This window comes from Trachemys scripta, chromosome 1 (assembly GCF_013100865.1).
Source record: "Trachemys scripta elegans isolate TJP31775 chromosome 1, CAS_Tse_1.0, whole genome shotgun sequence".
Lineage (NCBI taxonomy): Eukaryota > Metazoa > Chordata > Testudines > Emydidae > Trachemys > Trachemys scripta.
The window spans coordinates 54,411,263-54,426,943 of NC_048298.1; the positions used below are offsets into that span (position 1 = coordinate 54,411,263).

The 15,681-nt window shown below is 42.3% G+C and overlaps 1 protein-coding gene across 3 annotated transcripts in view; it reads left to right on the forward strand.

The window, feature by feature from the left end:
- The window catches only part of TMEM117 (transmembrane protein 117), a 345,104-nt gene that overhangs the window by 161,150 nt on the left and 168,273 nt on the right, over window positions 1–15,681 (forward strand). For all 3 annotated transcript variants that reach the window (XM_034769923.1, XM_034769909.1, XM_034769918.1), the window contains one exon: window positions 1,216–1,315. In XM_034769923.1, coding sequence (XP_034625814.1) covers window positions 1,216–1,315 — 100 coding nt within the window. The remainder of the gene's footprint in view (window positions 1–1,215; window positions 1,316–15,681) is intronic.

Sequence of the window (15,681 nt, forward strand, 5' to 3'; positions counted from 1 at the left end):
GCCAAACCCCAGAAAAGAACAAGTTTGACCTTTCACAGCATGTGTGGATTTTATCTGGGTCAGTGTGTTCCTTGCTCAGACTGGGTCAGAGTCTCTGGTGATGGATACTATACTATTGCACAATAGATAACACTAGTTTCCAAGAAGTTGTTAGTCAGTTGGCTTCATCATCCACATCCTTGAACATGTGTAACATTTATATAGTCTCAAGTATCAGAGGGTGGCCGTGTTAGTCTGTATCTACAAAAACAACAAGGAGTCTGGTGGCACCTTAAAGACTAACAGATTAAATCTGTTAGTCTTTAAGGTGCCACCAGACTCCTTGTTGTATTTATATAGTCTGTTGTTTTAAGAAGCCTGTAAATACATGTTTACTTGAAAAGATACAATGTAAGACCCATTATAGTTCAACGTATTAGCTCTTACATAAATAAGTGAGAACAAGCTTTTCTTTAAAAAATAAACCAGGATTGCTAACAAAGGAAATAAATATGCCCTAAGCTGTGAGTAAGAAAGATACTTCAAATTTAGCACGGGTATAGGTTGTTCCCAACTTGTCTCTTTGGACTGAGCTTGAAGTGGATAGAAGACCATTGTGTGATGTTACATATTCCATTTGCTCCATTTCTTGAGTAGAATGTTTGGGGGGTTTTGTTTTGTTTTTTTGTTAACTCACAGTCCTTCCCTGAACATAGCTTAATATGTGTGAAAATACATTTCTGTTCATTTTTAGATAAAGTATGTCCATGGAGATTTTGAAATTTAACAAGAACTTGAGACAATTGCTTCTCACTAGAATTAAATGAAGGGTATATGTACTCTTAAGTTAAAAGACACATGGTTGTACGACTCACAGAATTTAAGGTCAAGTGGCTCAATTATTTTTAAAGAGTGATGAAAGGACTTTATTTTTTATGGGAGCTCTCCAATTGACAGAATGCTACAGTTCTGTTTGTGCTCAGGGAGAGGTGAAAAGTGTAGAACTCTTCTTACAGTCTTCAGAAGTTTTTGTCAATCTTTGGCTTAAAAAAATGACACGGTTGTACAACCATATTCACTTCTCCATCTCTAATTGGAACTGACCCCTGTAGATGTGAGATCTGGCCGAATATGTTGTCATACAAAAGCTGGAAAATCTTTCATGTTAAAAATATTTTTCCCTCAGTAAAACAAATAAATGTGTGTAACTTACAGTCTGTGTGCTTATTTCCACAGGGCATACATCATAACAGACTTTATGGGCATCAGGAACGAAAGTTTTATGAAGGTTGCTGCAGTGGGGACTTGGATGGGAGATTTTGTCACAGCTTGGATGGTAAGGAAATTAATAACGCACTTTAATGCAAAACACAAAAATTGTATAACTGTTGATTAAAGCAAAAAAAATCCTGAACCCCTTGAAATCTGAACATGTTTCAACTCAGACAAGTACAAAGGTAACAATAGCAGGGTTTGGTAATGAGTTGGGAATCCAAAGGAGAGCCCGTTAAAATGAATTGGGGCCTAATTTTACTCTTCTGATGTCAATGGGAGTTTTGTCATTGAATTCTATGCAAGCAGAATTGGGCCCCTTCTTTGCTTTGAAATAGCACCAAGATAACATAGTGGCAAAGTGAAAAAGCAAGTAACAGCACAGTCTCCATCTCTAGTCACAAGGAGAAAGCTGAGGAGGAAGAATTGACTAAGCAAACTGATTCTAAGAATGAAGCAGGAAAAGGAAGAGAACCAATAATATGTCTAAGATACACTCGGATGTTGTCTGGAAAAAGCCATCTTAAAGGACATCACCAGATTAAATTTGCCCCACATTTAGGTTTTTGTAAAAATAAGCTTTTACAAACCTAAGACTAAATGTTTTCATGAAGCTGCTTTAAATTCCAATGAACCATTTTTAAAAAGCATGTTCCCTTGCCATGTTTGCAAACCAAACATGTTAGCAATGCATCAGAACAGGAAAGTGACAACTAACAACACATCAAAGTAAGTTTACTCATATATTTCTTGGTCTGATCTGCAAGAAATACACTTTTTAAAAACAGCACGAATAATTTAAAGTAAGTAAGATTTTTAAAATTCTGTTGATTTAAATAATTGAAGGTTTTAATTTGAACACAGGCAAGATTTATTTTTAGAGAGATCTGATTCTGCCACCACTGATGTCAATGGTGGCTCTGCAGAGAGAAGTAGCAGCTACGATTTTAACTTTACAGGATCCATTGAAATTCAATTGCCATTTTCTTTTTCAGGCAGTGTTACTTTCTCTAACCAGTCAATGGTGCCTCAATTTGTGACCCCAAAAGAGTCAGCAGTGTTCAAGTTGCTTTTCCATTAATGCAGGAAATACAGCTCTGAACGTATTTCAGAGGAGTACAGACACATGGGGAGAAGGTGTCAGCATTTGACATGTCTAGTTAGTAATCACTGCTACCTGTGACATAAAGCATTGAAAACAAAGTACCAGAATAGAAAGAATCTTAAGGTATCTGTAAGAATTAGGAACAAACACTGCTGGTACCATTTCTTAGTCCTTGGGGAATCATCTGAGTTTCTCCCCATTTATTTTCTAATTTCCACATATTTGGAGCAGCATCAAGGATTTTTTCAGCATATTGTACAGTAAGTGTCAGTGGCTTGTCCAAGACAAATTACCCTCTATGAAATGGTGGCCATGAAAACCAAGTACACATCAAATCATCCATTTGAACAGGTTTAGAATAAAAACATTGCACAGCTGATCTGTGGACTTGATGTTGACATTTAATGTGTCTTTCTATCAAACTAGTAATAAAACTCCTGGCTGAGTCTGAACCTCATTAGCATGGTCCTTCTTTTATGGACTTCCACAGAGTTAAGCAGCTATGCAAGGAAAGATGAGGCATGATCTAAACCAAACGGAGTGGGGTCATGTCTATTGTAGATATGTTGCTCATGGTTCAAATGGTGGATTACGTGTTGGTCACAGTACATTAGGCAGTGTTCCAATTTGTCAGCTCTTCGCCCATCTCCTCCAAAGTACGTGTCACAAAGAAATATGCAGCACTGTGTATTATCACTTTAGTCATTGTATAAAACAGTTGACAAGTTAGGCTGCTATGCAAATGTTTGAGTTCAGAGGCCACTAGCATCCTGGACTCTCTTTTCATATGTGAATCTCTCTTTCTCCCTGTAGCCTTCATTGCCAAGCATATTAAAAACACTTGGGGATGTTATGCATGTTAGCTCATTCTCTGCTTTCTTCCAATGTGATATGTTGAATTTGAAGGTAGATCACTATGAAAATGGTTTGTGGCTTCCCTTCAGGTTTTCACTGATTTCCACTAAAAGGGCTATTTGATTTTAGAGGCAACAAAGTGTTTTCGTTACAAAGGAGGTGTGCTCTTGCACAGAGCTAATATGGGAACACTTACTTCTCTATAGAATTTCCACTTATTTTTTATCCACAAATAACAGCATTCCCTGGGGGAAATGACCTTTGCAACCTTCTGAAATGTGCAAATTTTCACTTGCAAAAATCTGAATTCACATGGGCAAAGCCTTAAAGCAAAAATGAATAGTGAGACCGCTGCTGCTGGGTCAGTTCTGCTATCGCTCCGCTTTGCTGCACACAATGTGGAAAGAGCAGACTACGGCAATGGCAGCGCTTCAGAGCAACTAGGCCTAACAGCATCAAAAAAGCACCAGTAGCAGTGTCAGCAGGAGGCAGACTGAGGTATGGTGGCAGGAGAAAGCCATGAACATGCTCCTGCATGAAAGTCTCCCTTAGAACTTTAATATTTATGTGGAAAAATCTATCGCAGAATTCAGGAACCTCTCCTATTCTATCATTAATCTCAGTGACCATTCCTGTCCACTCCTGTGGAAGCCACGGCAAATCATTTTAGCTATGAGCAGGTGTGGTATCATGCTCTTCTGGCTATTTGGACTTGCTTAACAACTTTGTGAATGCTAATCACAGTACTGAGATATACGGAAGTGGCACAAGTGATTTGTAAGCACTTTGTATTCTGAGAAGTCCTCCAATACTGGCAGAGCTATAAAGAGGAAAAGAAGGACAGAAACATCCAGTTTTGTGGCAGGTTCTAGTTTACTGTAACCATTATATTCTAATGTGCTTAAGAGGCTTCTGCAACAACTAAAAGTCAGCCATGCCTGTGCTATTAAGTGTAAGATGAGAAAATGCAGATGGTATTCTCATTTTTGTGTACTGGAATCCTGTTGGAGTTCAGATCCCCATGCTCCATTGAATTGGTGGCAGCAGAAGTCAGCACTGATAATGTCAGTATGAGTTGTGGACTTTCATTTGCAAAATGAATAAGAAATAAAAAATGCTATTCTAGCATAGGGCAAGACATTTCTTAGAAGTTGTCTTAGGATCATATCAGAAAAATATTTGAAAGGGAAGAGTGTACTTTGGAAACATTGCATGATTCATGTATGGAAATCAGAATTTACCTCCTAAGTCCACTCCTTGTGGACATTGGCTCACTTTATGTCAGGATCTGATCAGCTCCAATTGAAGTCAATGAGAATCTCTCATTAAGTTTAAAAGAGCTGGCTGAGCCCTAGGCATGCAAGTAGGGAGCATGGCTAAGAGCCGCTCTCCTTTTCTGCCCGGCGTAGTGGCTGGCTATAGTTGTACTTCCTGAGGTCTGCCCGCAGTGTTAGACTCTCTAAATGGGTCTGGGAAGGGAGGGTTGCAGACAAGACACTGACTACCCCACCCTTCTGCACTTATCCAGGTATGAGATGGGCGGAATGTATGCTTCACTTCTGAAATGGTGGCAGAGCTCTTGCTCTGATGTGCCCAACCCATAACTCTCCAGAGGCAGAGGCTCAGTTGGTCAGAATATCTCCAGATAGTCCTGTTGCAGTGTAGACTCTCTGTATCCCTTCCCTACAATATAGAATCAGGCCACTGTATAACCTCTGTATTTTTGGATGGAAGAATTTGTCTATCAATAACTGCCGAGTAGGTTGCTTAGCTCTGTGTTTCAACCTTGTTAGCAATATATTCCTCACCCTCACCCACACACACACTACGTGAATATATGATGTGGTGTAGGTTCAAGTAATACAGCATGTATATTATATTTTAATAAACCAGTTGCTTAATTTAACCTTCTGATATATCAACAGTACGTGTAAGCTTTGTTCAGATTGTTTTATCGGTTGCTCTTTGTAGTAAGAGTAGCTTATTACTTATTGCCCTGAATTCAATTTTTAAATAGTTCTTCATATCCCATTGGCAAGAATGTGTTTTATTTACAGTATTGGAACACATTTACTTGTGTCTATTTTGTTATCATTGTGATTTCGAAACACTGCATTTAGTTGAAGGAAGTGGGAGAACAAACTGTTAAAATGATATTTTTTCACAATGCAGCTCTTGTGTCTATTAGAACAGAAGATTATTTTCATCCTCATTTGTTCTCACACAAGCCTGCCTATCTCGACATTCTAGAGGAATGAAGGACACATGGCTACTGTGCACTTATTAGTTTGCGCCACATCCTTGTTTTTCTTTTATCTGTTAATGTATATGTTTTGTTATGGTTTATTAAAACAAATTAAGCAGAGAAGGAATTCCACTTGATGCTGCAAAAACTTTTCAGTTGCTGAAAATAGCCTGTGCTAAAATGTACTACAGCCCAAATGGTCAAAAATAAAATAATAAAGTGGTTGAAAGAGAAATCTCCTTTACTACAGCGCTGAATTTAAACAGAATGCATTTTTGTATGCAAAAATAAAGTCCAACATATTCTATAGAAATAGTAAAATTCCTGAGATACTGTCTTTGTTCCCTAGAAGTAGGTTTTGGACAGCCACAAATATTCACTCTAAAATTGTGTGTGAGTGAAAGAGTAATCCATCTGTCCACGCATATGGTGAGAAAAGCAGAGAAATTTGTTCTGCAGAGTACTGCATATTGTCTCATTCACAAACAGTGAAAGAACTACCATTTTTGCTGCCTCTTCTGTGGCAGTTTGGCATGTCATAAGCCCTGGAGTGACTGATATCACCTCTAACTCATTATTCTGTCAAGGGTTGGGCATGACAATTCAGATTATGATCAGTGTCAATCTTTTTGATTGTTTCCCTTTCACTGATATATCAAATGACAGAATAAAGCTGTAATTGAATTTGAAGTGGCATCTGAAAAACAGGATAGCTAACAACTCTGCTGTACTTCAGAGGTGGAAATGAAATTAAACTGTGAAGCATGAAATGGAAGGAGCAGAATGGATGATAGATATTGCTAAACTCACTTAACCACACTGCACACGGGTGTAACTAATGACCTCATTGGAGGCAACGAGATTCTGCCCATTCATAGAAGCACACTTGGTGTCAAGTGCTCGCTCTGTCTCTCACTTCTTCCTTCCCCTTTTCCAGGGCTCAGTCCAGTGCCTGAGGGATTTCTGATTAAAGAATAGGTTAATAGGCTAACTCATACATTCCCCTGCAGCATTTATGTAGTAAAAGATCAAAACCCTAATCCAGCAAAGTTTTCTAGGGCCAGAAGAGGACTTAACCTCCCTTTAATCATCCAAAATTACAAGGCCAGAAGATGCTAATGGATTGAGAGGGGTCCTATAGTTATAAAACTTACCTAGGACAGATGCAAATGAAACCAACTTTTCTTGATTGTTGGATCAAAGGCTGTTAAGACATATTTTTTCAGCATTAGTTTTCTAATTATCTTTGTGATCAAAGACAACCTAGACATGTTGCCCTCATGTACGTTGCTGTTCCTGATTCCTGGATGTAGTTATTTGCCATGGAATTTGTTCAGCATAGCAAGCTTTTCTGTAAGAAAATCGTGCACACATTTGAAAATAACACAGGAATCTCTATACTGGAGCAGACCACTGGTCCATTATGTCTAGTATCCTGCCACCCTACCATGGTCCATACTAGATGCTTCTGAAAAAGGCTCACCTCCCTCCCCATGGTGCACCTAGACAGTGTACAATGCTGTGCCTGGAGGTTATGGTGATTTCCTTCTGGACCCTGCAGTCATGACCCTAAAGCCAAATATTTGGATTACCCTTATCTTAGATCTGTCCATGCATGTTATTTGCCATAACGATTCTTAAAGTTAAGGTGATCTACTTTAAGAATCGTTATGGCAAATAACACGCATGGATAGGTCTAAGATAAGGGTATTCCATTCTAACAGTATCCAAAATTCATATAGTTCTGAGATTTTTAAAAATGCAAATCCAGTATAATACTGAATCTTAATGAAAAGTATTAGGCTAATCTGTTTTCCCGATGTTGCAGCAGAAAGATTTGGCTCCATCACTTTCTCAAAAGACATGAGAGTGAGAGATAGAGAGCAAGCAGAATTCCTTCTGTTGGAGCATCTGCTTTCCCAAGTCTCAAATCTTGTCCAGTTGATACCTTTTATAGAAAGAATCTATTATACAGTAGGCATGTATATTAGGCAGAGAGTGTATAGCAGAGGATGATGCCTAGACTATGGAGTACAAAAGGAACGACATGTTCTGCACTAGAAGTGGCGCATAGACTAAGTCACATCATTGCATATTTAGGCATGTTTGCCCAGATTCTGAACCCACTGAGGTCAATGTGAAGCTTCCTACTAATTTCAGTAGCTATAGGATCAGGTATGCTATTTTTCTATATCGTAATGAGGAGGACAATCTCTTTCAGGCTTTTCTTTGTGAAATAATGTCCAGACAGAAAAGGGAAAATGTGGCAAAAAAAGATGTGTCCTGAGATCGTAAATTTTCCATTGTATCAGAATTCCTTTTCTTCCCCGATGGACTTTGCATTGGTGCTTTTGAGCCCTTTCTTCCTCTTACTTTTGATGATTAAAGAAGAAAACCACTGTGTGCTTCTTTATAATATATTTATGGACACATCCTTTTTAGTTTAAAGTTCTTTCTGGTCTTCATTTAAACAAATATTTGTCTCTATAGCACTAAATGTTCTCTTTTGACATACATTGTGGTGGTTTATTTTAAGTAAATACTTTGGAAACCAAAAATATGTACCATCAAAAATAAATATAACAACAAATACAATAACCATCCAGCATTTCTACACTCAGAATTCCTTGCATGGCCATTTCCAGCAATCCTACATTCAAATGTGATGTGTTCTTCATCTACACTGTGAAGGTGTGGTCAACTAAGAGGATACAGAGGTGGCTCTGGAAATAGCCCATTAGCTATCTGTACTTAGATCTCTTCAGAACAAGTTCGAGCTTCTGTTCTCTAATATGGAACACATCCTATCGAGAACAGTTGTCTGATTCTGTAACCTAATGGCTGACTTGAAGCACGCACAAACCTTTTACATTGACAGAAAAATAAAGGATAATTTTCTTGCTAGTGCTGGAACTGAAGCCCTTGCCAACAGGCTCAAAAAACCTGCCAAGATGCATAATGAGCAGACTTGTACCAAACTTGGAGCAGCAAGGCTGATATTATCATAAGAGAAGGATTCAATCGACCATGCAAATTGAGCTGAAGAACTGCAGTGGACTAAATATATGATCAAATAAGACCCCCTGCATCTTCCAAAGGGAGAGATTAGCAGCAGATGGCAGTGGCACACAGCAAAGTTTTCCTTTAATCCTAAATTCCTTCAGGGTTTGTAAAATGAGATATCTGAAACCCCGAGCAGTGAAAAGAGGAAATCAGGATGCTATGTGTACTGATAATGTTCCATCACATCACTCTTGACTCACAAGATGATGCTCTTGCACAGTGAAAACTACACATTTGAAACTGATAGAGAAAGAGAGAGAACAAATCTGGTCTTTAAATGTGTTATAATGAAGCTGGCTGGCTATGTACAACCAGGACTTCATTGTAAAGTCTGAAGAAGCAGCTGGAAGCATCTTTTTCGATGCAAGTGCCTCAGCCAAAATCCACAAAGGTACCTGGGTGCCTAAATCCCAGCTTTAGGCTCTACTGCAATCCACAGAACTGCTCCGCTGCCACCTAACCCTGTAGGTGCTGAACCTTACTTGGCACCTAAGTTTTCAGGGTAAAATTTCCCTAGGCACCTATGTTTCTGCCGCTGGGCACATACACTGCTGCATCGCTCTAGGAGTCTGGGCACCTATCTCCGTCCTAAGCCCCAGAGCGAGCCACGAAACAGGAGAAGATTGGCAGAGGAGCATCTCTCTCACCTATGGCACCTGATCCAGTAGGTGAGCTCAGAGCACAGGTAAGGGATCAGACCCCATTCAAAATCCAGATGGAAGTGATGCTGCTGCTGTCCACCTTATAACCCTTAGCCCAGTGGTTAGAGCCCTCCCATGGGATGTGGGAAAGCCAGGGTCAATCCTTCCTTTGCTTGAGGTAGAGAAGGGATTTAAATAGGGGGCTCCTAGCATTGAGCGCATCACATCGTCCAACGTGTATGTGTGTGTGGGGGGGAGAGTCTCTCAATCTCTACTAATGAAACCCTTAATCTTTGTATAAATAATTAAATAGCTGTTGGAGTAGGGGGGGCTGGATGCTGGGTTTCTCACGTCCCAGGTTCATTCCCTAAACACTAAGCTATAGAGCAAGCGTCAAGCTGTCTCTTTCACTGGCCCAAAGGCTCTTGATGTAGTCACACACAGTGGAATGACTTCACCGGAAGAGAGAGAGAGAAAGAGAGCACTATATTAGACTAGCCCATAGCCCGGTGTTAGGGCACTCTCCTGAGAGTTAGAAAACCCCTGTTCAAATCCTTGCTCCCCATCTGTCAGACTCGGAATTCAGCCTAGCTCTCACGCCTTCCCAGTGAGTGATCTAACCATGGGCTAAAAAAAAGTGATAAGGGTGCTGCTGCTGCTACCACCAGGTCATCCTCCAGGTGTGGAGCAAGGGAGGTGCCTAACTCACTCTCAACTTAGGCACCTCAGTCACCTGACTCCAGGATAGGGGTTCCTGGCTGAGGATCACAAGCAGAAATAGGGCCTTCCTGCAGCCTGGTGGTTGGAGAATGACGGGGCTGAGGGCACAGCCTTTTGGTTAGCATCTCCCATTGGCTAACTTAGGTGGCTTCCCACCTAGTATGCTAGCTTCCGTAGATCACATTCTAAAGTGCCCGTCTCTCTCTCCATGCATTATATAGGGAACCTGGGCACCTAACTCAGGCTTTGTGGATCCCACATTGTTCTAGTGATTTTCTAGGTGCGCTCAGTGTCACAACACCTTAGTTCCTTGTGGATCCAGGCCGTCCTTACCTCCTCCCCCTTGTATGAAGGCTTATGTCTTCACTCATTAACCGCTTCAGCTTACATATCAGCATGAAATCCTGCTCCCATGGAAATCAATGGCAACAATCCCATTGATTTCAGTGGGGCAGGATTTCACCTCAGTGCTGTGATTGTGGGGACAATGTGTTTAGACTGTATCTGGGGTGAGAAGGAAACTCTTTAGGTACCCAGGATATTACAGAGTACCACTGTAAACCGTGCTGTCCTGTTACCCAACAGTATTTACACTAGAAAGTGTAAAATAAAATCAGACTCAGAAACTGTGGTTAACAACTCCCAGCTCCAAGACCTAAGAAAAAAGTATCTGGCATTACCATAAAACTATTCAGTACAGACATAGGCCCTGATTTAAGGATATGCTTACATCCATCCTAGTGCAAACCTAATTTTCCTGTGCAGTATTTAGATACTACAGGGCTGGGCTGTAATAGGGTGGCAGAGTTCTTCTGTTAACCCATCCAATTAGCAGATGTTGGAAACCTGCAGCAAGCTGATGACATTCTGCCATGGCAGGTGCAACTCATTAACTCCACCTAGACTATAGGGGAGGTGAATGAGAAAGCCCAGGGCTAGGATGGAGAGGTCTCAGCAAAGAAGTTTTAGGAACAGCCAAGCTTAGGCTGATGTTCATTGTCTGAGTCATCATTAAAGTCAAACCATAGGAAGAGTGTAAGATTTTTGGACACAAGCTCAAAGTCAGTGTGTTCTGCTGAAGAAAGACTAAAGATTCATTATGTTCATATGGCTGATGTAGAAAAACTTTAGATAGTATGACAGATACTGCAACTCCATGCAGTAGCTTTGGGGAAATAGTGTATTAAGTTTTATGAATGGTTCATGTACTACTGTGGACCAGAGATTGCATGCAACTCTGGGGACAGAGGTGGTGGTGAGGTGTTACTCACCTCCTCCAGGAATTAAAAATAATGGAGAGTGATTAAGGTGAGTCACTCAAGCAGTAAACACCTCCAGACAGGTACCGTTTCTGGGGAGGTTTGCATATACTGGTACAAACTGGGTATTCCAGAGACCAATAGGCAAAGAATGGGTTTTTGATATAAAAAGGCTGGGTTTAAACTGACTCAGGGCTATCTTTCTGATCCAGCGACCAGACAGGAGCTTCTGTCCAAGGAAGGACCCAAATGTTGAGGAAGGGTTGGAAACACTTTAGCCTACTAGGGTCACATAAAACTAATGGGTGACTCCTGATAGATTTAGTGTGTGTTTAAATCCGTCTTTTGTCTTTATTACGTTCTCTCTAATACTTTTCCCTTAAGAATGAATGTGCTTGCTTGGGGCTTGTCTCCACTTACTGTGGGATTGAGGTGCAGCTATTGATCCACTGTGGGTTGATTTAGTGGGTCTAGTGAAGACCCACTAAATCAACCGCTGATCACTCTCCGGTTGACTCCGGTACTTCACTGGAACAAGAAGCATAAGGTAAGTCGACGGGGAGTTTCTCCCGTTGACCCAGCGCAGTGTAGACACAGCACTAAGTCGACCTAAGGTATGTAGACTCCAGCTACGTTATTCATGTAGCTGGAGTTGCATAATTAGGTTGACTTAGCCCCGTAGCGTAGACCTGCCCTTAGAAAGCACTGTGTAGTAGCTAGTAACTGCTGGTAACACACTGTTCATAGCCCTTGGATAGAGAAAGCCATGCACAGGTGCTGGCCTGTAGGCACATTGGCTTGCTGGGGGTATCACAGTGTAAGATGGGGCTGTACAGCCTTAAAATTCCCCAGTCAGAAGGGAGTAAGGGACAGGGGTCGCTACCCAGAGACAGATGCTGCCCAGAGACAAATGCTGGCACTCCTAGAATGGAGATCTGACTGGGCACTCCTAGAATGGAGTGGGGGAGACAGGTGCCATTGCCCTGAAACTGTGACAGATGGCTTGTGGGAATTCAAAGCTAAACTGAACCTTGGTGTAATCTACCGACTATAGGAAGTAACAGCAGAGGTGAATTTGGTCCCAGGACCTTAAATACACAACTGTTTTTTCTGAAAATAAAGACATTCAAATGAAAAAGTTCAGTGATTTGCACTGAATCTCATTTTAATATTGTGTTTAATAAAATGGCCTTGGTACAGATCAATCTCATCTTGTCTTTGCTCTTTTTGTATTATTGCTTTACATGCCTTGAAATGGGAACTTCAAGCACTTAATTAAATGGATAGAAAGGTTGCTGAGTTTCTCTCAACTTTTTAAAGTACCTTTTGAAACCTCCATTAAAAAGCTATTTTTACAATTTCTTACAGCACACCTCTGCATATCACAAAAGTAATTGCTGCTCCTGTAGTGGGTAGGTTTTTTTTTTTTTTTTTTTGGCATTTCACAGCTAAGGAATTTAGCTTCACAGCAACCCTGTGAGATAAATTCATTAGGTGTCCCCATTTTGCAGACTGAGGTATGTGGCGGTTAAGGGGCTTGTCCTTGGTCACACAGTAAGTCTGTGGTGGAATTGAGAATAGAACCTAAATCTCTTGACTCCAGTCCTGTGTTTGTACCACAACGATATCCCTGTTCCCAATTGTAATTACTGTTATTTTTCTTTGTCTCCATTGATGGCAGCACCCTGGTGTATCTAAAATGTGTGCCCTGTCTGCACAGTTGCCAAATACCTTCTTTGAGGGAAAACCAAACCCAAATGCCAGTTCAGCTGGGCAGAGAATTGAGGAGATGTAAGGGAAGCAGTTGGAGCTGCTCGATGGAGGTTACTCCAGCCGAGTGCCTGGATCAATTTATATGGTACCTCTGTGGAGGTTAATGGGAACTGCCCCCTGGTAGGTCTTCTGGGATCTTACCCACTTTTCCACTGGCCCACCCTTGAGCTGTCTTCACCCATTCCAGGCTCAGGGCCGTGAAGATCACTCTTGGCCTGACTCTCCACTGACTTGAGCTGAGTTTACTCCTGTCCTGAGTAATCCCACCATAGTCAATGGATTTATGCTAAGAGAATGGAGACTCAGGTCCTGTGCACCACACCTTACCTACAAATCAAAAGAATGCCTGCTTAATGAGCATCCTGTACCCCACGTAGGATTTCACAAAAAGCAATTTCATCACCATAGAAACAAGTTCTATAGTACAAAACTCACATGGATATGGTTGTCAGACACCCAGGATTTGCTGCACTGTGGTTGCTCCACATACAGCCAACAGCCAGTGACCATATGCCCTTGGAACTGTATGGTCCCCTGATCACTGGGTCAATAGGCTTATCTAGATGAGGGAAAATTGTATGAGTGTAACTACAAATCAGTGTTGCTATGCTGGGAAAAATCCTTAATGTAGAGATACTGCCCTGCTGCAAAATGGGGCTGTGATTCTAGGCCTGCTCTATCTTACACTGGTCCAGGATCACCAGCGTGCAGCACATTGTGGACTTACTTCCTCTTGTCTCTGGCATGCCTGCAGAATGTCCACTGTGCTAGTGGGGGCCAGGAGCAGGTAGCAGAGAGTCAACTGTGATGGCTTTACTCCACCCAAGAATTCCTCTGTGCCAGGGCAATCCCCAGCTGCCCTGTTACATTAGTTTTCCATCTTTGCAGTTTGCATCATGGAAGAGGCACAAAGAATAGGACGAACAGGAGCTGACGATCTGGCCTAATGAGAGTTGCATGCACCTCTAAAGCTGCAGGTTGGATACCATCACTCTAAGTGGATAGGAAAGCTCAGTGTGTGTGCAGGATCTAGCACGGCAGAGCCCTGATCCAGATTAGGGCCTCGGGGCCTTGCTGAACTATAATACGAATTAATAACCAGTGTCACAAAACTCCATTTTCTTAACAAAGGATGAACTGAAACACGTTATCGTGTTATCTGTTTTGTGGATTTTCTGCATTGCTGCTCACTCTAGTATCTAAGCACTGAAGGTATGTCTACACTGCAATTAAAAACCTACAGCTGGCCCATGCCAGCTTATTTGGACTTGTGGGGCTCAAGCTAAAAGGCAGTTTAATTGCAGTGTAGACATTCGAGCTTGGGATGGAGCATGGGCTCTAGGACCCTGTGAGGTGGGATGGGCCCAGAGCTCAGGCTTGGGCTCAAGCCCAAATGTCTACATACAGGTAAACAGCCACTTAGCCCACCCCATGAGCCCAAGTCAGCTGGCACAGGCCAGTTGCAGGTGTCTAAGTGCAGTGTAGACAAGGCCAGCCTTAGGGGTGGGCCACATGGGTGACCGCCCAGGGTGCCATCGTCAAGGAGACGCTGTGCGGCAGTGCACAGGTGCCTGGCAGGGGAGCGCCACAAACTTGCAGAGCCAATGCGTGGGGGGCAGGGAGAGGCAGATTTCTCCCTGCTTCCTCCTGGCAGAGGAATGGGGTGGGGAGCGATGACGCACAGATACTGCTTCCCCCCCACACCCAAATGTTGCTCTGTGCCCCTCTAAGGGGCTTTGCGGGGGGGGGGGGAGAAAGGAGCAACGCCAGGGCCTCCCTGCGTCCAGGTCACTTTCAACACATGGGCTGTGCTCTGAGGCCAGCATCAAGAACTTCTCTCCTGCCCTCCCCTTCTGCAGCCCAGCTGGAGAAAGTGACCTGGATGTAGGGAGCCCTGGTGTTGAGCCTCGTTCCCTCCCTCACAGCCCCCCTAAGGGGGCACAGAGTAGCAGCATTCAAGCAGGGGAGCAAGCAGCAATGCCAGCTGCTCTGTGCATCCAGGTCAGTTTCCCAACGTGGGCGCAGGAGGGGGGTACAGAGGTTAAGGGCACAGAAGGAGGTGCAGGGGGTAGGGGAGAAGGGGACACAGTGCAGGGGTTAGGGGCAGGTGGGGTCGCAGGATGGGGTTAGGGGAGAAGGGGGCACAGGATGGCATTAGGGGAGACGGGGTTATCCATTATTACTGTTATTATTGTGTATTTTACAAATAATTTCAGGCATACGTCTCAGATTAGATGCCTGAAATCATTCTCAATTTTATCAGTGACTACCATCTTTCAGTTCTCTGCACTAGCACAAGATGGGTCCATCTCTCCCTCTGTCTGCCTGGGCTCTCTCCTTCCCTTACTTTATTCTTGAGAGTATGCTGAAACCTATCAGCAGAAGCCAAATACTTGATCCGGAAACATTAACTCTGCAAGGAGCCCTTACTCGTACACTTCATCCCATTGAACTCATGAAGGTTGCAAGATCTGTCCCCAGCTCCTACTGTTGCTCAGCAGTTCGGAGTTTTGGAGCAGCACTTTATTTGTGTTGATTTGTCTGCAAACATTTTAATGTTTTGCTGCTACCATGAAGAGTAAAGGATGATTCTGTGTTCTACCGTATAGTCTTTGTATCCTGAAATAAAATCACATATGGCAGCCTCCTGTTGGCTATATATATATATAGCACGTATTGTGAGAGAGAGAGCATGTTTTCTTGCTGATTTTGAGACACACATCACAGATATGTAATGTTGTTAAAGCTAGAATGTATGGGTTTGCACAG